General features: G+C 42.2%; 1 protein-coding gene across 8 annotated transcripts in view; it reads left to right on the top strand.

Moving 5' to 3' along the window:
* Positions 1-22377, top strand: part of HTT (huntingtin) — a 454323-nt gene that overhangs the window by 359913 nt on the left and 72033 nt on the right. For 7 of the 8 annotated variants that reach the window (XM_044417924.1, XM_044417925.1, XM_044417929.1 and 4 more), the window contains 2 exons: positions 563-645; positions 17567-17697. In XM_044417924.1, coding sequence (XP_044273859.1) covers positions 563-645; positions 17567-17697 — 214 coding nt within the window. The remainder of the gene's footprint in view (positions 1-562; positions 646-17566; positions 17698-22377) is intronic. The other variant, XR_006413521.1, reaches the window with a different exon arrangement.

The following is a 22377-nucleotide window of genomic DNA, read 5'->3' on the forward strand; positions in this document are numbered from 1 at the left end:
TTTTCTTCTTTCAAGCATTTTTATCTTATCCTTTACAGGTGACTTGGGCATCTCTATTTCAAATGAATTTGGTTATATTTTCCAGACGGTGGAAGGACACTATTGTTATTGGGTGTGGTACCCAAATGTATGGGACCAATGTATGATGAGACTTTTGTATAGGGATAGAAATGCCCCCCCCAAAAAATAAAATAAAATAAATAATAATAATAATAGGCACCAGTTGAAAAGCCAACTTACCACATTAGACTGATTAAAGAACATACTAAACCAGATGCCTTTTCAGTTTGGCAAACCTTTATTTCCCATACAAATAATAACTATAATAGGATACAACAACCAGTGTCAGTGATGGATTATGATCAGAACTGTGAGATTGTACAGGAGTGAAAGATACCGTAGTAAAGATGAATGTCATTGATTATTGTCCTGTGAAAACATGGATAGTTTAATGATGATCTGCATATCTGTAAAATTGTTTTCTGCTGCTGTTTAACCTTTTTTTAAAAGGGGCTTATTTTTGATATTACCTAAAACCATTTCATTTTCTTTTTTATTTCAGGTGCTGTTATCAGTCATGAAAATCTTTTGCTCCAGATAAACACAGAGCGTGAAATGGGAAATATGGGTTATAAATTAGGACAGGTTTGTTCTAGTGTTTATCTTTACTTTCCTAATTTAATGAGTGTTGGTGAATGGCATGCTTGGGGTTTTATTTAATTGGAAAGTAAGAGAAATGTTGAAAACAGGATGAAGTAGTGGTGCTACAAACATGCAGTTTCAATAACTTTGATGAAGTCTTTGGCTGTATACACTGGTGCCATTATTTAGGCATCTGTGGAGTGGGAAGCATCAGACCAATTGCTCCTTCATTCTGTTTCAGTGGTAGAGGTAGTGAGTCAATCCCCACAACTATAAACAACATTAATGCCTTGAGTGGAGGGACAAAAAACAAGTCTCACTTCATTGTCCTTCCAGAAACTGGGAAGGTGCAACATGCATGGCTTCTGATGTCTATATACTGAATATGAGAAATAAACAAGATGGATTTGAAATCTTAATACAAGTATGATCTGCTAGGTTTCATAGAATAGTTGGAAAGGGCCAGAGGGCCATCAGCTCCAAGCCCTTGCTCAGTGCAGGACACCAAGTTAAACCATCTCTCAGATGGTCATCCAGCTGCATCTTGAATGCCTCTAGTGTGGGATAACCCACAGCCTCAATTGGTAATTGGTTTCATTGTCATACTGCTCTAACAATCAGTAAGTTTTCCTGATGTTCAGCTGGAAGGAATGTATACTCTTGCATGAACATTCATGTTTCTGAGACTGGAAACCCTGTTGTGTAAGCATTTGTGCACACACGGAGGGAAATCAAAACAAGATAGTTTACTACAGACTAGCTGGAAGACATAGATGATGCTTTTCTGGAACAGCAGACAAAATTTCAAAGAGGCAAGCTATAGAAGCAAAGTGGAATTATGGCTATTTTGTCGTCTGCTGTAAGTCTAACTCTACAATATTTTTTGACAACATTAAGTCTTAGAGGGTGGAAGAGAATACAAGATCTGCTGTCCTAGAATTAATCCTGAGCAAGAAGCAAGAAAGGGCAGATTAAGTGAAAGTAGCAGACACCTTGGGGATAGCAATGGTGTCATCCTGGTTTATGAAAACTGAACTTTCTTGAAGGTATAGCTTGGATGGTAGAAAGCCAATTTCCAGATGCTCAGAGAAAAGATGAATGGCATCCCATAGTTAAAACTCCTGATGAATAATAATTTCCAAGTGCAATGACAGGGAAGACCAAATGTACAAAGTGACACTTATTAGGAACTCAGGGGAAGTGACCATGCTATACTTGATTTCTTGATTCTAAAAATGCAAAAGTCAAGTACTGCCAAACAGGTACCCTGGATTTTAGGGAAACGATTCTTACTTCACCCAGAACAATTATAAGTAGAGTCCCATGGCAAGTGACTCTAATGAAAAAAGGAGTCCAAGATGGGTGGGGATTTTTAAAAATGAAATTCTAAAGACACAATTATTTCCAACAAGGAAAAAAGGGTAGAAGACAAGAGAAGACACTCACATGGCTTCAGAAAAATGCTTAGAGAGGATCTGAAAACAAAAAGGGCATCTATAGTCAGGGCACTACAACTGAAAAGCCCTTCCCTGGATATCCACACTTCTAGCTTCTTTCAAAGATGGTTCCGCAAGAAGGACATCAGCAGATGATCTTAAAGTTTGGGCAAGTATATGTGGAAGGAGACATTCCTTCAGATAAACCATTTAGGGCTTTATATGTCAGTATTAACATTTTAAATCAGGCCCAGACTTTAATTAATAAACAATGAAGAAGGTAAAGAACTGGCATTATATGGTCTTGTCTACCAGTCCTAGTTAGCAGTCTAGCTGATCTATTCTGTACCAACTGAAGTATCTAGAGTATTGCGTCCAGTTCTGGGCTCCATAGTTTAAGAAAGATGTAGACAAGCTGGAAAGCATTCAGAGGAGGGCAACAAGGATGATCAGGGACTGGAAACAAAGCCCTATGGAGAGAGTTTGAAAGAGCTGGGCATGTTCAGTCTCAAGAAGAGAAAACTGATAGGTAATACAAGAGCACTTGAAAGGCTGTCACGCAGAGGAGAGCCAGGAGCTGTTCACAGTCATCCCAGAGTGCAGGACACCAAATAATGGGCTCAGGTTACAGAAAACTAGATTCTGGCTAGAGAACAGGAAAAATTTCCTGACTGTTAGAGCAGTATGTCAATGGAATACTGCTCCCTAGGTAATTAGGTAATACTCCCTAATTACCTAGGGAGGTAGTGAGCTCTCCCATACTGGAGATGTTCAAAATGCAACTGGACAGCCATCTGAGAGTGATGGTTTAACTTGGAGTTATGCACAAAACAGGGTTAGACCCAATAGTCATTGACCCCTTCTAACTCTAGTATGCTATGATTCTATGACAGATTTCAAAATACTAAAGGCACAATCACAGGCATTACTCATAAAAAGGGAAAGGGGGGACATTTAAAGAAAGGTGAGACTAAAAGGGGTCATTCATCACAGATGGAAAGAGGGACATATTAGCAAGGAGGTGTACAATGGATTTGCTAGAATCTGTAAGGACTGTGTCAGACTAAGGCCAGAATGAACTGAGACTGAAAAAGGATTCTTCACACAGCCACCCAAAGCTTCTTTGGCTTTGCTAGGAGCAAGATGATCAAGAAAGTTATAGGTTTCCTGCTTAGGGTAGATACTGAATGGTTAACAAATTGGAACTACAAATTGGATGGTAGGACAATTAAAATCCTATTTTTCCTTAGGCATCTTCCATAAGGAAAGTTGTGTTCATGTAGAATAAGTAAACAAATGGTATTTGAAGGAATTTGCAGCCCCAAATTAGTAAGAACATTACTGGAGAACACTTAGCCATTTTAAATGAGTCCAGGTTTCAAGAACCAGATGAATTATATCCTCAGGTGTTGAAGGAGTTTGCAGATGCCGTTTCAGAACTGCTTGCTGTAACCTTCAAGAACCCCTGAAGAATAGATGAACTGTCAGAAAACTGTAGATCATGGGTCCTCAAGCTACATCCTGCGGGACAGATCCGGCCCGCCATGGCCATCCAGCCTGCACCGCTGTTCGCCGTCCACGTGCACTTGCTGCGCATGCAGGGAGGTGGTGGCTTGCTCGCTCGGAGATGGTCTCTGAGCAAGCAAGCTACAGCTGCGCATGCCCAATGCCACTTCACACACGCCTGATGGCACCCCACTGGCCTGCGCCCCCAGGCACCCCCACCTCACCGGCCCACGTGTGTAGCCACCGCCTTTCAACTGGCTCCCTATTGAAAAAGTTTGAGAACCCCTGCTGTAGATGGACAAATGTTCCCATTTTTAAAAAGAAAAAAACATAGATCCAAGAAACTATAGTTAGACAAACTTCAATACCAGGAAAAATTCACAAACAGATGTTTAAGTGATCATTTTATGATAAACTAAAAATATTACATAGATAAATATTACATAGAAAAAAGTTTCTTTTTTTCAAGAATAGGTCATGCCAGACCAAACTTATTTCCTTGTTTGATGAAGTTATTAGTTTGTTAGCTCACGGGAACGCTATGGGCATAGTAACTTGATTTAAGCAAAGCATGTGATAAGGTGTCCCATGGTATCTTTGTTGAGAATGTGGTAAAATATGTGTTGGACAATACTACAATTAGGTGAAACAACAGCCGGTTGTGTAACCATCTTCAGGAAGTACTAACTAATAGCTCAGCAGCCTGCTGGAGCAAGGCTCTGTTTAAGACCAGATGCTGTTTTTATAAATCACTTGGAAAGGGACGTAGACAGATTGCTTATCAAATTTTCAAATGAAACAAATATAGGAGGCATAGCTACCATGATAGAACACAGGATAAAGAAAAGTTGTCTAGAAAAGTTGGAACACTAACAAGATTAGTGTTCCAACCTAACAAGTTTAAATTCAGCTTTAAACTAAATTCAAATTCAGATTTAAATTAAATTCAAATTTAAACTAACAAGATTAAATTCAGCAAAGATATTTTTTAAAATTATTTTTACAGTTAAAAGGAGGGAAAAAAGAAAAAGTAACATGAAAAGGAAGAAAAAAGATACCAAGGGACCTTACATTACATTCCTCCGCTAAGTGCAGGAAATTACACAAACAGTCAATTACTGCTATTACTTCTATCAATTTTATAGCTACAGTTTTTACTTAATAACACCTTGTAATTACCCTACCCCCAGAAAATTAACATAGGTATCAAGTAAATAATAATTCACCATATAACATTTCCACAAATCCACCAGCAATTAATAATGGATTTTTTCTTTTCTTTTCCCAAATAAAAATATCACAATTAAAAAGTACATTCATAAATTAATGTGACCATTGTGTACATAATACTTAATAGCAACACTCTTAATTGGTAAATAAATGATAAATAATAGACTTTCCATTTAACATAAAATTCCTTAACTAGTCTTCTATATTTAGCTGATTAGTAAATGTATCAGCTAGTTCATCCTTACATAAATTCTATTTTTTTCTTTATAAGTAGAATGTGTAGAGTAAGCTTTCTATTTATCATTAAATTATTTGGCCAATCTTCTATTTATATAGCTGGTTAATTTTGCCATTACTGCATATTATGCTAATTTATTTTTTCCAACCGTCACTAGTTGGGCAGTCTTCTGCTTTCCATTTTGTTGCAATTATAACTCTAGCTGCTCTTATCATATATTTAAATAATTCTTCCACATTTCTTGCAAGAGTTTCTACCACAATACTCAATAGCATATTCTTAGCATTCACAGGAAAGTTAATTTTCAGAATTCTCTGTATTTCAGCATATATTTATTTCCAATTCTTTTTGATCTTACTCATGTCCATCACATATGGTAAAAAGTTCTGTCCAATTCCTTACATCTCCAGCACTTTCCACTATCATCTTTGTCTATTTTCTCAATATTGTTCAGAGTAATACACCAATGAAGGAATATCTTGTATCAATTTTCTCTTAATGCTAGGCTAGCTTTAAATCTTCTGTCCATAAGGTTTCGAATTGGTGGAAGGATATTTCGCCCTCAAGGTTCTGCATCCATCTTATCATACATATTTTAACTTGTTCCATTTCAGTATCATATTGCAAGAATTGCTTGTAAACCCATCCTAATAAGTGATCTTTTTTCTGCAAAATCATTCTTGGGCTGCAATAGCTGAAACTTATCCAGCAAAGTGGGACTAGAAGACAGTGCTGTGGACACCTCCCTAGATGGAACTGAAGCAACTGTGGAATGCACTCACAGTGGATCTGAAAAATGCCATGGTATACTATGGTTCACATGATGTCTGACTAGGAAACTGGTTTAAGCAGAGTTGAACCAGCATCTGTTGAAGGAGAGAAAGGTGTACATGCATTATACTCATCATTAGATAGAGCCAAGTGGAAACATAAAAGGTGAAACAGATCCCACTCTGCCAATCATTCCTCTGAGAGTCTGTTTTGTATAAGAGCTGCCTTTCTTTGTCTCCCACTACTTATGGGAGTAGAGCACTCATAGAATCATAGAATACAAGAGTTGGAAGGGGCCATGAAGGCCAGCGAGTCCAACCCCAGGACACCATGTTACACCATCCCATTCAAATGATTGTCCAATTTCTTTTTGAATGTCTCTAGTGTGGAAGAGCCCACCACCTCTAGGCAGCTGATTCCACTGTTGTATTCTCTGACAGTGAGGAAGCTTTTCCTGATGTCCAGCCTGAATCTGGGTTGTCACAACTTGAGTTGATTATTCCATGTCCTACATTTTGGTATTAGCAAGAAGAGATCTTGACTTTCTTCTTTGTGACAGCCTTTGAGGTACTTATAGAGGGGTATCATATACCCCCTCAGTCTTCTCTTCTCAAGACTGAGCATGCCCAGTTCTCTCAGTCACTCCTAATAGGACAGTGTTTCCAAACCCTCGATCATTTTTGTTGCCCTCCTCTGGATCCTTTCTAATTTACCTGCAACTTTCTTCAGTCTTGGTACCCAGAACTGGACACAGTATTTCAGGTGAGGTCTGACTAGTGAGGAGTATAGAGGAACTACTACTCATGATTTGGAAGCAATACTTCTGTTAATGCATCCCAAAATAGCATTTGCCCTTTTGGTAGCTGGATCACATTGTTGGTTCATGTTTAGCCAATTGTCCACAATTACTCCCAAGATCTTTTTCAGTTCTGTTGATCCATATTTTCTCTATCTTGTATTGATGCCTTGGGTTTCTTTTTCCTAGGTGGAGGACTTGGCACTTGTCCTTATTGAATTTCATTCTGTAGGTTTCAGCCAAGTGTTCAAATTTATCAATATTGCCCTGGATCTTCATTCTATCTTCCAGGGTGTTTGCTATTTCGCCCAGTTTTGTATCATCTGCAAATTTTATTATCTTTTCCTGTACATCCTCCTCTAAATCATCAATAAAGATGTTGAGGAGCACCAAGCCCAGGACTGAACCCTGTGGCACCCCACTAGTTACCTCCATCCAATTAGGAAAGGTGCCATTGATGAGTACTCTTTGTGACCGATTTAGCAGCCAATTTTGGATCCACCTAATAGTTTTTTCAATCTAGTCCAGTTTTTGCTAATTTGCTTATCAGAATGTCATGTGGCACTATGTCAAAAGTTTTGCTACAGTCCAGGTAGATTATGTCCACAGTGTTCCCTCTGTCCTTTTTGAAGTTTACCCAGTCAAAAACTGAGATTAAATTAGTTTGACAGGATTTATTTTTTGATAAATCCATGCTGGCTTCTATTAATCACTGCATTTTCTTCAAGATGCTTGCTGGTGGATTTTTTAATAATTTGCTCCAGAATTTTTCCAGGGATTGATGTTAGACTACGAACTGGTCTATAGTTCCCAGGTTCATCTTTTTTTCCCCTTTTTGAAGATGGGGACAACATTAGCCCTTCTCCAGTCATCTGCCACTTCTTATGTTTTCCAAGATTTATCGAAGATAATAGCCAGTGGTTCTGAGAGTTCCTCCGCTAGTTCTATTATGACTCTGGGATGGAGTTCAACTTCCTCTTGATAGCAGATTTCCTTATGGGAGAAGACTGAAGCAAAGTAGGAATTGAGCACCTCTGTCTTCTTTGTCATCTGTTATCACTCTGCCATCCACTTTAAGTAGCTGGACATCTTTCTCTTTCCCATGTCTTTTGTTCTAGATGTATCTGAAGAAGGCTTTCTTGTTGTGCTTAGCATCCCTTGCTATTTTTAGTTCATTTTCTGCTTTAGCCATCCTGATGCTATTCCTGCAAGTCCTTGTTATTTATTTATATTCTTCTTTTGTGACCTGGCCCTGTTTCTACTTCCTGTACATGTTCTTTTTTCCATTCAGGCTGTCACTTAACTTTTTGTGATGCCATGTGGGCTTCCTCTACTGTCTTCTACACTTTTTTCTTGATAGAATTGTTCATAGTTGTGCTTAGAGAATCTTCTTTTTTAAGATTTCCCACCTATCTTGGACTCCTTTTCCCTTAAGGGTGTGTTGCCATGGCACTTCATTTATCATTTTTCTGAGTTCATTCAAGTTGGCTTTCTTGAAGTCCAGGATTCTTGTTTGGCTCCAGTTACCCTTTATCTCCTTCATAATCAAGAATTCAAGTATCACATGGTCACTTTCCCCCAGAGTTCTCCTGGTTGTTATTTTGTCCACTTGTCATGATGCCGACTGTATAAACATTCAACTCTCCACAGAGCAATAAAACTAAATCCTTTAAAGTTATGATTCTATAGATAAGTTCCCTAATAGCGGTCCCAGCTAAGCAGATGTCAGCCCTATAATGGCCTCTCTTTCTGAGCCCACATGGGATCATTCTCCCAAGTCACGCCTTTCTTCTCTCTTACGCTGCCTACTTTGTAATTGTTCAAATCTACGTAAAAGACATCTGTTCTCGGCTTTTGAGAAATCTGTGACACCTATAGTGTCTTCTGTTTCTGGCTCAGGGAGATCAGCGCCAGGAGGGGAAGAGGCAGTTTGCTCTGCCTCTTTCTCATGTCTCTCTGTCTCTGATAAAGGTCCAGGCGTTTGCTCAACGAGCTGGGGCTCAGGGGAAGACGCAGTAGTTGGTTCAGCCATCCCTGCATTGGGTTGTGGGGGCGATTCTTGGGCACAGGGTTCCAAGTGCAAGGTCTCCTCATGAGTCACTGTTTCTGTCGGAGCTTCATGCATGACACTACCCCCCCTCCAGGACCTCCTCCTTCTCGATGAGTACGTGGCAGAGATCCCCCTGGTTTATGTGGGAAACGAGCATGAAATCGTCGTAGTAGGATAGGTGCATGAATGTTGGAGGCGGGTTCCCAACTTCTTTCTTCGGGAGGGTAGCCTTTCCATTGTATAAGATACTGTAGGTGTCCTCTTTGGAATCTAGAGTCAAGAATCTGTTCGATTTCAAATTCTTCTTCTCCGTCTACTATGACAGGTGGAGGAGGAGGGAGTTGGGTGCGGAGGGGGTGTTGTTGCGGAGCTGGAGAGAGCAACGATCGGTGAAAGACTGGATGAATTTTCATGGAGGAGAGCAGGTTCAAGCAAAAGGTGACGGGATTGATTTGAGCGACAATGCAGAATGGTCTGACCCGTTTGTGGGCTAATTTGCGGGAGGGTATGGAGAGGGGGAGGTAATTGGTGGACAACCAGACCCAGGCACCAACATGTAGGACAGATCCGGGTTGTCTTCATTGATCAGCGATTTCCTTGTAGATCAACTTAGCTTTGTCTAATTGCTGTTTAAGGATGGACTGCACCAAGGCTAAATCATTGAGGAAATTCCCAGCGGCGGGGACGGGCGACGAGGGGAGTGATGAGGGAAATGCTCGAGGGTGGTAACCAAGGTTGGCAAAGAAAGGAGTTTGATGGGTGAAGATATGGACAGAATTGTTGTATGCAAATTCTGCTAGTGGGAGAAAGGAGAGCCAGTCATCCTGCTGGTAGTTGACGTAACAGCAGAGGTATTGTTCAAGAGTGGCGTTGAGGCGTTCTGTTTGACCATCGGTCTGTGGGTGATGGGCCGAGGAAAGGCGGAGGTCGATTTTGAGTAGGGTCAAGAGTTCCCACCAAAATTGGGACGTGAATTGACTGCCTCTGTCTGAAATTAAAGCTAGGGGCCACCCATGTGCTTTATAAATATGGTGGATGAAGAGGGAGGTGATGGTCTTGGCGAAGGGTAGTCCTGTGCAGGGAATGAAGTGGGCCATCTTGGTAAAAAGGTCCGTAACTACTAGTATGGTGTTGAAGCCACTAGATTTGGGTAAATTAGTTATGAAGTCCATCGAGACGGTATGCCAGGGTCTGGGAGGTGTTTCTATTGGCTGGAGTAGTCCCGGTGGCTTTCCCTGTTGTCGTTTGGATCGGTGGCACGTGGGGCAAAAGAGTACATACGTTTTGACATCATGGTACATGCGAGGCCACCAATAGTCTCTAGAGAGGGTGTGCAGTGTTTTGTAGACCCCGAAATGGCCTGCGGATGGAGAGTCATGGCATTGTTGCAGTATTCATTCACGAAGTGAAACTGGAACATAAGGGACACAATTGTAAAGTAGGATGTCATCCTCGAACGAAAAAGGGTTAGGGAGAGAGTTGTTCCTTCTTTGGTCTTTCTTCATGCATACGAAGGGGTTGGTTCGTTGTGCATGTCGGGTGTCATCGCTGTATGAAGAAGAGATGAAGGTTGCTGCCACGGTTTCCGGTTGTAAGATAGGGGTAGGTTTGGGTTGTTCTTCATTATCAGGGAAGTACTCAGGTTTTCTGGATAGCGCGTCAGCCAGAAGGTTTTTCGAAGGGGGTATATACTCGATCTGAAAGTGAAAACGAGAGAACAGAGCCCATCGTGCTTGTCTTTGGTTAAGGATTTTGGCAGAAGTGAAGTGAACAAGGTTCTTGTGATCTGTTTGGATGAGGATCCTGTGAGGAGAGCCTTCAAGTAAATGTCGCCATTCTTCAAGAGCAGCTTTGATCACTAGCAGTTCTTTTTCCCAGATTGTGTAGTTGTGTTCTGAGTTGGACAGCTTGTGGGAATAGAAAGCCACCAGTCTGAGGTTATCGGTGGATGTATTTATCGATTGTAAGAGAACAGCTCCTATGGCTTTGTCAGAGGCGTCAGTCTGTAGCATGAAAGGTGCAGAAGTATCTGGGTGGATCAGTTGGTATTCTGAAGTAAATTGGCGTTTCAAGGAGATAAAGGCGGCTACAGCGTTGGGTGGCCAATGGAGGCGGCGTCCTTTGTCCCTCAAGAGGTCAGTCAAAGGTGCAGTTAGACGAGAGAAATGTAGTATGAATCGGCAATAGAAGTTCGCGAAACCCAAGAACTTTTGAAGTTCTTTCTTCGTTCGAGGGGGTTGCCAGGATAGTACTGCTCATATTTTCTCTGGATCCATCTGTAGCCCGTCTAGGGAAATGCGGTAGCCAAGGTATACGAGAGAAGTCGTGTGGAATTCACATTTCTCTAGCTTGGCTGAGAGGTGGTGTTCTCGCATGCGCTGAAGGACAGCTTGTACGTGGTGAACGTGAGATTCAGGGTCGTTGGAGAAGATCAGTAAATCATCCAAGTAGGCAATGAGGAAATCATCAAGGAAATCATGAAAGATTGCATTTATCAGTCTGCAAAACAATTGTCCCGAATTTAAAAGACCAAACGGCGTTACACGAAACTCGAAGGTGCCAAATCTCGTTGAGAATGCCGTTACATGTTCATAGCCAGGGCATATGTGCAGTAAATTGTAGGCATTGTGAAGGTCCAACTTGGTAAAAATGCGTGCTTGGCCTAGACGTTCCAAAATCTCTGAGATGAGTGGCATGGTGTGCCTATTTGGAATGGTAATTGCATTCAGGCGGCAGTAGTCGATGCAGACCCTTGGTTCTTCAGAATTCTTCCAAGGTATGATGATAGGCGTTGCTGAAGTGGGCGACGAGGAAGGGCGTATGAAGCCTTTTTTTAAATTGGTGGATATGAAGTCTTTGATGACTTGGAGTTCCTTAGGTGACATGGGTCACCGATTGGGAGGGTTGCTCCTGGTTGTATGTGAATCTCCATGTCACATGAGCGATACGGCAGTAATTTGTCAGCCTCTTGCGGGTCAAAAACATCCCAAAAGTCTTGATATTGTGGGGGAAGTGCAGTGGTAGAGGGAGGGGAGGAGGTGGGTAGTATTTGGGATGTAGGGCTATTACAGTACTGTGAGCAAAAGTTAGAGTTGAAGTGTATTTGCCCTGAGTTCCAAGATATTTGAGGTCTGTGTTTGATTAGCCAGTCCATGCCCAGTACTACAGGGTATTGTAGGTCCTTCACTAGTAGGAAAGCTGTTTGTTCGCAGTGTTTCCCAATTTGCAGTGTGAGTGGAGACGATTGGAGAGAGGAGGGGCCTCCCTGCAGGGGATGTTTTTGGATGGAGTCCACCTGGAGTGGGGTTGCTAGTGTTGAAGTAGGGAAAGAGTGCTTTTGAGCAAATTCCTCATCCATGAAGGAAGCAGTGGCGCCACTATCAATTAGAGCTGTGGCTCAAATTGCAGGCTGTGGGTGTGCTTGCAATGAGATATCCAGCAGGAGGTGTCGAGCTGTGGAAGCCTTTCCCAGGGCTTGGCACCCTTGTGATGTGTGGGAGGGTCCCAGTGTCGCGGTGCTTAACGACGCTGGGACTGGTAGTTTCCCGCCTGCATTGTCAACGGGCAGGACCGTGCCATATGGCCGTTATGTCCACAGATAAAGCATTGTCCGGCAGTGCAGCAGTAGGCCCTATCTCCCCTTGGAATGTGAGGCCCGGCTGCTCCCAGCTGCATAGGCTCCGGTTCCTGCTCTGGCTGGGATGCTGCCATGGCAATGTAGCTCCCGGGCAGGAATTGCTGGGGGCCGGCTTCCGCGCGCGGGAACCATCTTGTTTTAGTTGGCTGCGAGCCAGCATGGCGTTCTTGCTTAGCGCAAGCCCTTTCACTGAGCCGTGCATCTATCTGGATCGTTAAAGTCATTAACTCCTGCAAGTTTTTTGGCATTGAAATACGTTACAAATCATCCAAAACCTCCTCTCTCAAGCCCTCGTGGTATTGAACCATCAAGTCTTCTTCATTCCACCCTAAATCATTCATGAGGAGCTGGAACTTGGTGGTGTAGTTGGTGACTGAGGCATGCCCCTGTTTCAGACGCTTAATCTCCCGTATGGCTATTTCCTTGCAAGCTTCAACACCAAGGAATTCCCCCAGGGCATTAAGAAATAGATTAGCGTCATTTAGTATAGGGTCTTGAGCGATAAGCCTCACAGTTGCCCAGCGGGCAGGGGCCCCCGTAAGTTGATTTATTAGAAAGCCTACCTTCGTCTTTTCGTTGGGGAAGTCAGGAAGGCGTAGATTGATGTAGAGTTCACATTGTGCTTTGAAAGTTGTAAATCCTTCTTTCTTGCCGTCATATTTCAGGGGGCTTCAAGGGGGTATCTGCATAGCGTTAATTCTTGATTTTGCTTTGAAGTAGTAGCTGTTTGCAGTTTTGCTTGGAGGTTATCTAAGTCAATTTGCATCAAATTGATCTGCTTTGTTGCTTCATTGTATCTTGTTCTCAAAAGGGAATTTTCTTCTCATAAAGCTTGAAGGTCTTGAATGGTGGGGGCAGGCGACTGCATTGTAGTTGTTTATGAAAGGTAGAAAGTTAGAACGAAATTTATTCTGGATGGTAGAGTAGTGTTGAATAGAAAAAAAAATCTTTGCTCTGCTGTGAGAGAGGATTTACAATTGTAGGGCTGACATACTGTCGTGATGCCGATTGTATAAACATTCAACTCTCCACAGAGCAATAAAACTAAAGTCCTTTAATGTTAATTGTCTACAAGATTTACGATTCTATAGATAAGTTCCCTAATAGTGGTCCCAGCTAAGCAAATGTCAGCCCTATAATGGTCTCTCTTTCTGAGCCCACATGGGATCATTCTCCCAAGTCGCGCCTTTCTTCTCTCTTACGCTGCCTACTTTGTAATTGTTCAAATCTACGTAAAAGACGTCTGTTCTCGGCTTTTGAGAAATCTATGACACCTAGAGTGTCTTCTGTTTCTGGCTCAGGGAGATCAGCGTCAGGAGGGGAGGAGGCAGTTTGCTCTGCCTCTTTCTCATGTCTCTCTGTCTCTGATAAAGGTCCAGGCGTTTGCTCAACGAGCTGGGGCTCAGGGGAAGACGCAATAGTTGGTTCAGCCATCCCTGCATTGGGTTGTGGGGGCGATTCTTGGGCACAGGGTTCCAAGTGCAAGGTCTCCTCGTGAGTCACTGTTTCTGTCGGAGCTTCATGCACGACACCACCAGGCCATCCCTGTTAGTATTAAATTGAGTCTAGCTGATCCTCTCGTACTTTCCTCTACTTTCTGCTGGAGAAAGTTGTCAGCAACACGTCAGGAATCTCTTGGAGGGGCCATGCTTGGCAGCATTTGTCTCCCAGCATATATCAGGGAAATTGAAGTCCCCATAATGACTACGTCATTCTTCTTGGAAATGCTGGAAAGTTGCTTTTCGAAGGTTGCATCCTTGTCCTCTTTTTGACTGGGTGGATGGTAATATATACCAACAAGTATGTCTTTCTTATTTTTTGCTCCCTTTAAATTTAGCCAGATGCTTTCAATGGGGCTGCTAAGTTCTTGGATTTCTGTGCAGATATATGTGCTTCTCACATGTAGTGCAACTCCAGCTGCCTTTCTGTCATTTCTATTTTTCTTGAACAGGTTGTATTCATCAATTGTAGAGTTCTAGTCATGTGAGTCATCCCATCAAGATCATAATTGGCTTCGTGTACTAGGAGCTCAAGTTTTGTTGCTTGTTTCCCATACTCTGGGCATTGGTGTAGAGACATCGAAGTTTACTCTTGCTGTGCCTTCATTTTCTTCCTACGTTTTTTGGGAAGTTTTTTCTCTGCTGAAATATATGTCTTTGCCAGGTGATAGTATGTCATGCTGCACATCTCCCTCCCCTGTAGGTTTTAGTTTAAAGCTCTTCTGATGAAGTTTTTCATGTGGTGGCCAAACAGCTGCTTCCCATTCTTTGAGAGGTGCAGCCCATCATTTGCCAGTAGTCCATCTTCCAGGAAGCTTAACTTGTGGTCCCAGAATCCAAATCTTTCTTTACAGCACCACCATCAAAGCCAGTCATTCACTTGCAGGATTCTTCTTTCTCTAACAGTTCCTCTTCCATGTACTGGTAGGACTGAGGAGAAGACTATCTGGGCCCCAGTGTTTTTTATTTTCCTCCGTAGAGCTTCAAAGTTTGATGTTATTTCAACAAATCTTCTCATGACAGTGTCATTAGTTCCCACGTGGAAGAGAAGGAAGGGGTGTTTGTCAGTGGGTCATATGAGTTGTGTGAACTTGCTGGTTATATCTTTAACCTTGGTGCCAGGGAGACAGCATACTTGGCAATTCCCCGGGTCATCACGACATACATATCTTTCCATTCCACGCAAGAGGGAATCTCCCACGACTAGCACTCTTCTCCTTTTGTTGCAAATTTTGCTATCCTTTTCCCTGTTTGATTGGCCTTTTGTCTCTGAAAAAGAGTTATTCAGTGTGATGTGTATTTCTTTCACAGTCACACACAGTTTCTCAAAAGCAATTCGAAGCTGTTCGAGAGTTGCACTGCTTCCACAGGTCCAGAGTTTTTTCTAGGTCATCTGCATTGAACTGTCGCCCTGTTCCAATGAGCTTTCTCATTTTCCCTTCTCTCAGGGTTCTCTTCTGCCGCCTCCATTTGCTGTTGCTCTTCTTCCTTCTGGACGACACTTACATGTTGCAGCTCCTCCACTCTGTCTAGAAATTCGTCATGTTCTTTTATTGTTCAGAGGGTGGACACTCACTGCTCCAGTGCTCTCACTTTTTCCTGTAATAGGGGGTATTAATGTGCAGCAGTTGGAGTTGTTGCAGGGCACCACTGTGGAGTCTTGTTGGTGCATTGCTCATGCCACCGTGTGCAGCAGGGGAGTTAAGGTGAAAATAAGGAAGAGAAAGAAAACAGAGGGAAAAAAATGTTAGGGACCTCCCCTGCCGAACTCCTATTGGCTCTCCCTGTTTGCTCGCTCCCTGGGAGCTTGGCTGCTTGTTTCGCAGAGGCGCTAGACCAGCTGGGGCAGTTTACTCTGATGTACTCTACTTTGCTTGGAGTCTGATGTACTCTACTTTGCTTGGAGGAACCAGAATGAATCACCCCACCCACTCAACTGCAGTTAGCTGATCAGGCCACTCCCCTTCAGTTAATCAGCAAAGCTGATGCAGAAATTCCCTTCAACTAACAAGAGACTTTAAGCTGGGCTAGTCCAGGCTGGTCTCTGCTTTGCGTTGCTTCTGCCTGTCTCTGCTTTGCCTCTGTCTCCTCTTCCACTACAACTCCTCTGCCAAACTCCTGTTTGCTCGCTCCCTGGGAGCTTGACTGCTTGTATCCCAGAGGTCCTAGACCAGCTGGAGCAACTTGCTCTGATGTGCTCTGCTCTGCTTGGAGTCAGGAAAAACCTTGTGAACCAAAATACATTATACAAGAAGAATGGACAGTCTTTGATCCTGAGCAAAACTGCAAGGATATCTTATAGAAATAGGTTTAATTTTGGGATAGACTAGTTCAATCAGTAGAAAACATATTCATTTGATGCCATATTTCTCAGCCTGGTCAAAGATCTCTATTCCTTTGCCTGTTGGGCAAGAAGGGCAAGTTGTCCAAAGAAAAAAATGATCAAGCAAGACCCAAGTTATTCTCTGTTGAACAAGGCATGCCAAGTCCTACAGATGAAGGAGAAAACCATGTAGTGTCCCAAAGAGAATGTAATGGTTTATGCTTCAAAGTCTCTCTAAGGCCTTCTCTTACTGTTTCCTGTGATTTTTTGAGAGGGTGTAAATAGTAGAATGGGACAGCGCTTCCATGGATGTCAGCACAATGTTTTACTTTTAACCTTTCAAACAACATAAAAGAAAAGCTCAGTTCTAGTAGTCAGTGTTCTACTTGCTTTGCTTAATTACAGTGCTGTTTATTTCTGCCAGCAGTGCAGAAGGACATTGAGATTTATGTGACAGCCTTTGTCACCAACTCAGTTTTCATCAGGGCAGCCCATCTATGGGCAAAAAACTGGTGGCACTGAATTGGTGGCAAAGAGAAACAATAGGTTGTGTAAATTCTTGCCTTTAAGTTCCTTTGTGGTAGATTCTTTACCACACACAGTACAGTTCAAATCTAGAGCCACTTGCACTGTCCAGTGGAATCTGTTGGCTATGGAACTGGTATGTGGTTCCAGGTTATAATGCTATCCTAATAGGCATGCATTTTTAAATGTAAATACTTGGGAAATGATTGTAGCAATCCTTGCTGAATCCAAAGATAAGAAGATGTTAACCTAGCCGTAAGAGATACTCAAAAATAAGCCCAGACATTTCTTTTGTTTTCCCTAAGAAAACTGCCAAGTAGCAAGAGTTGGTATATTCATGTCCATATAGTTTCACTTCCTTGAACAGGGGCACATTGCAACTCTGAACTTCTTCTTTTTCTTGTATTGTTATGTTAAATGCCACTTATGACAGGAAGTTGGTATGCAATTTTTAAAAAAATGCAAGCTACTTTTCTTTCTTGCCTTGAAAATGGCTGCATTTTCTGTATGTTTATACAACGTGCCACCCCTTTCTTTTTTTTGAGGACACCCTAGCAACATTTGTTTAAGGTAATTACAATGTGGCACATAAAATCAACAAATCTAACCTTTCTTCCAACATAAAGAGCAGCTTGGTTATCATAAGAAGCACATACTGTACAATGATATTATATGCTGACTGGCAAGTGAAACATTACAAGAACAAAAATAAAAATAGCAATAAACATGCACCTATCAAGGCAGTGCCTACAGTGATGAAAGAAAACTAATAGTATAAAGATGCTGTTGTTTGTATATACTAAGAATGTATGCTGTTTCTTAAAGTTGGAGTATTGTTATGTTAACCAATATGAGAACTTGGGGAAATAAAAATGTTGATTACTTTCTACAATCCTTTTTTCTATTATTTAAGGTCTCCATCCATTCTGTGTGGCTAGGAAATAATATCACTCCACTGCGGGAAGAAGAATGGGATGAAGATGAAGATGATGAGAGTGATATCCCTGCAACTTCCTCACCACCACCTTCTCCAATCAATTCCAGGTTTTTAATAGTTTTTTTAATCAGAATAATGTTCAGTTAATACAAGTTTTTAGATTTTACATTTAAAATGGAATCTTCTTCTGAGTTAATCAGCCACATGCTGATTGATCATTTTAATTGATTGAAAATGTTTGTTTTATTTTTAAATGATTTATTATTTTTAACCATATTATAGAAAGTATCCCTATGGGCACTGTTACTATTCTATGGACATTTAAACTGGGAGGGATGAGACATGTTCATGGGTAGTAGGAGGTGTGGTGCTGGAAGATTAACAAGCCAGTTGTGGAGAAGACGGGTTTCTTCAATCAAATCTTGGCTACCTTACCGGCATGCCCTTGGGGCTGTGGTTGAATGTGAGATCTGTCCTAAACAAAATTTCCTTCATCCACAATTTAACATTGGATGAAAGGGCTATTCTTCTGTGCATTACTGAGACTTAGGTTGGGGAAATGGGAGGAGTTATATTCTCCCAGCTGTGCCCTCTTGTGTACTTGATACAGCAAGAACATTGACTTGGGGGTCAAAGAGGTGGTTAGTGTGGTCTTTAAGAATGCTATCTTACTTTCTGTGCTTCCTGTCCAATTCAGTGCTGATATTAAGTAATTTTTACGTTATGTTGGGTATCTGGGACACATTTGGAATTCTGCTGGTGTACCACCCACCCCTGCTGCCTTTCTGATATACCATGCACCCTGCTACTCTTCAGTCACACTGCCTTTGCTGAAGAGGTGGTTTCAGATTTGGTGTTGAAGACTCTTAGAATAATGGTCTTGGGAAATTTCAAATTCTAAACCAAAGCTGCAGGAACTAGGACTGCTCAGGACTTCATGCCTGCCATGGCAACCATGGGACTGTCTCAGCATCACACTGACTCAACATATATAAAAGGACACACACTTGATTTGGTTTTCTCAGCAGGGTAGAAAGACGCTGAGTTAGCATCTATCCCATTGTCATGGTCAGATTATTTCCTATGGAGGTTTAGATCTGATTTGTTTGGGGTTTGTTTTTTGGGGGGGGCAGGTTGGGGCGGGCTGTTTGTTGTTGTTGTTAGTTGCGAAGTCGTGTCTGACCCATCGCGACCCCATGGACAACATTCCTCCAGGCCTTCCTGTCCTCCACCATCCTCCAGAGTCCACTCAAGCTCACACCAACTGCTTCAGTGACTCCATCTAGCCACCTCATTCTCTGCTGTCCCCTTCTTCGTTTGCCATCTATTGTTCCCAGCATTAGGCTCTTCTCCAGGGAGTCCTTCCTTCTCATTAGGTGGCCAAAGTATTTGAGTTTCATCTTTAGTATCTGGCCTTCTAAAGAGCAGTCAGGGTTGATCTCCTCTAGGACCTCCTCTAACCGGTTTGATCGCCTTGCTGTCGAAGGGACTCGCAGGAGTCTCCACCAGCACCACAATTCAAAGGCCTCAATTCTTCAGCGCTCAGTCTTCCTTATGGTCCAGCTTTCACAGCCATACATTGCAACTGGGAAAACCATAGCCTTGACTATACGCACTTTCTTGGGCAGGGTGATGTCTCTGCTTTTTAGTATGCTGTCTAGATTTGCCATAGCTTTCCTCCCCAGGAGCAAGCGTCTTTTAATTTCTTGGCTGCAGTCCCCATCTGCGGTGATCTTGGAGCCCAGGAAAATAAAATCTGTCACTACCTCCATTTCTTCCCCATCTATTTGCCAGGAAGTGAGAGTACCGGATGCCATGATCTTAGTTTCCTTAATGCTGAGTTTCAAGCCAGCTTTTGCACTCTCCTCCTTCACCCGCATCAAGAGGCTCTTTAGTTCCTCTTCACTTTCTGCCATGAGAGGGGTATCATCTGCATATCTGAGGTTGTTGATATTTCTCCCAGCAATCTCAATTCCAACTGGTGATTCATCTAGTCCCGCCTTTCTCATGATGTGCTCTTCATATAAGTTAAATAGGCAGGGTGACAGTATACAGCCTTGCCAAACTCCTTTCTCAATTTTGAACCAATCAGTGGTTCTATGTCCAGTTCTCACTGTTGCTTCTTGACCCGCATATAGGTTCCTCAAGAGACAAATAAGATGGTCTGGTACTCCCATCTCTTTAAGAACTTGCCACAATTTGTTGTGATCCACACAATCAAAGGCTTTAGCATAGTCAATGAAGCAGAAGTAGATGTTTTTCAGGAACTCCCTAGCTTTCTCCATGATCCAGAGTATGTTGGCAATTTAATCTCTAGTTCCTCTCCCTCTTCGAAATCCTGCCTGTACTTCTGGTAGTTCTCGGTCCACATACTGCTGGAGCCTAGCTTGTAGGGTTTTGAGCATCGCTTTGCTAGCATGTGAAATGAGTGCAATGGTGTGGTAATTCAAACATTCTTTGGCATTGCCCTTCTTTGGGATGGGAATGCAAACTGACCTTTTCCAATCCTGTGGCCAGTGTTGAGTTTTCCAAATTTGCTGGCATATTGAGTGTAGCACTTTTACTGCATCGTCTTTTAGGATTTTGAATAGCTCAGCTGTAATACTGTCACTTCCACTAGCTTTGTTGTTGCTCAGGCTTCCTAAGGCCCATTAGACTTCACATTCCAGGATGTCTGGCTTGAGGTCAGTGACCACCCCATTGTGGTTAAGAGGGATAACCTGGTATTTTTTTTTCTTTCTTGTATAGTTCCTCTGTGTAATCTTGGCATTCATTTTCCCCCCAAGGTCCCACACATAAATTCCCAATGTCATTTGTCAAATGTATTCCCAGCATCAGATGAAATAATAGCAGCCAGATCTCAGGCTTATTCAGGTTGGAGTAATATATGTATCACACACTAAAATCTATTAGCTAAAATTGCTACTGATATTTTAGCATCCATATTAATCTATGAAATTGGCCTATAATTTGCACGGTTGGCATGGGCTTTGTTAGGTTTAAGGAAAACCAGTATGTAAGCATGATGTAAAGAAACAGGTACGGTTCTTGATTCAAAGTCTTACAAAGATAAAAAAGTAGGAGCTCTGCACCGTTCTGTAGGAAAGCCATCAATCCCTAGAAATTTCCTATTTCGTGTATTCTTGATGGCCTGAAGCTCAGGCAGCTATCATTTTAAATTCCAACAGCACTATCTGCCAAAATTTGTCAGCATTTTGACTTTGAAATAACTTCTGCATAAGTTGCCCTTGTTAGGCTATTAACTGGAACTGAGTACATGAAATAAATATCCTCTATCTTGAAATAGCTTCTTCTATATTTTCAGGCTCAATTCACTTTTAAAGTCCTGTATCAAAGATTACCTTCCTTTGAGACCCTTCTCTGTATTTCACTATTTTTTTAAAAAAAATTGTAACTTTTATGTTGTGGCGCCCTATCTTTGAAATGCTCTTTCCATGGAGGCTGGTGTTGACTGTTACTATATGTACACTGGGTAAAACCATTTTATTTGTCCAGGGTTTTTTTGTCTGCTGACTGATGCTTTCATCTGTCTTTTGAAAGATGTTTCTGTAGTTCATCTTTAGTACCATGTTGAATACATTTTTATTGCTACTTTGATTAATCAGTTTTAGACTACTGTGCAATGTTACATACCTGAAAAATAGTGTATAAATAAAATAAAATTACTAAATAACAGAGTACCCAGAGTGTTTCCCAGTGGGCATAACTGAAATAACTATGTCATAGTTGTAGCAAGCTTGATTTTATAATTCCCAGTGCCCACAATCCAAAGAAGAATTTTGTACTGCCCTTGCTCATCACAATAGGTTTATTGCACAGTTCCTAATACGCATGATTCAGTATTGAATTGCAGAATCCTGGTTTATACTGTTGTTTTCTTATTTATGACAGAAACATTGATTGCCCGTTTAACAACAGCCTTAATCTATAACTTGGACTCCACAGCCATGTTATACTTCCTAGAACCTTTATATTTATTTGCAAGTACAATCTTTAATAATGTACTCAACAAACACATTTCTCAGAAATATCAAAGCACTGCCAGCACCGGAGGTGGGTCCAGTTCTTCTTTGTGGTCTCCATGCAATCACACCTATGGGCTTGCCGCATAGCATGAGGTCTCGATCGAATTAAATTTCCAAAGTTCGGCATCATGGAGTGAGCGGGAGCCTGGCCCACCCCTTGCACAGGTAGCATTGCGGTGGGGGGTGCTCTCGGTCAGTCTCTCAGTTCCTTTTCAGCTGCGCTTCAACTCGCTTCAGATTTGATCCCCACTCATAAAGCTCACACGGTTCGCCATTTTGTCTTTCTCTCTCTTCACTATTAAAAAAAAAAAAAAGCATTTTTCTTCGCTCATCTCTTTTCGCCCGCTCTCTCTCTCCCTCCTTAACAAACCTCTCCAGTCTCCTCTTCCCTCTGATACATGCACTCCCATTTGTGCCACATAGCCTACTCTTCCTCTCACTGCTGCACCTCCTGTGCAGCCCGAATGGCCAACAGTGACAGGCACTCTAAATGCCTCCCCTGCCTCTGCGAGGGGCACATCGTGAAGACCCATCCTCACTGTCAGGCCTTTAAAAAACAAATGTGCCAGCAGAGAGCCACCAGGCTCCAGCAGACCCAATGGCAGAGGGCCCTCACCACAGTCAACCCCTCTTAGGGCGACAACCCTTCCACCGAGGGCACATCCAAGCCCTGCAGGGCTAGGAAATAGGCAGCCTCCCCGGGCGAGGGCCCCTCCAGTGCTGCGGCTCCCACAAGGAGGA

Source organism: Varanus komodoensis, unplaced genomic scaffold, assembly GCF_004798865.1.
Source record: "Varanus komodoensis strain SLA01 unplaced genomic scaffold, ASM479886v1 scaffold9, whole genome shotgun sequence".
Lineage (NCBI taxonomy): Eukaryota > Metazoa > Chordata > Lepidosauria > Squamata > Varanidae > Varanus > Varanus komodoensis.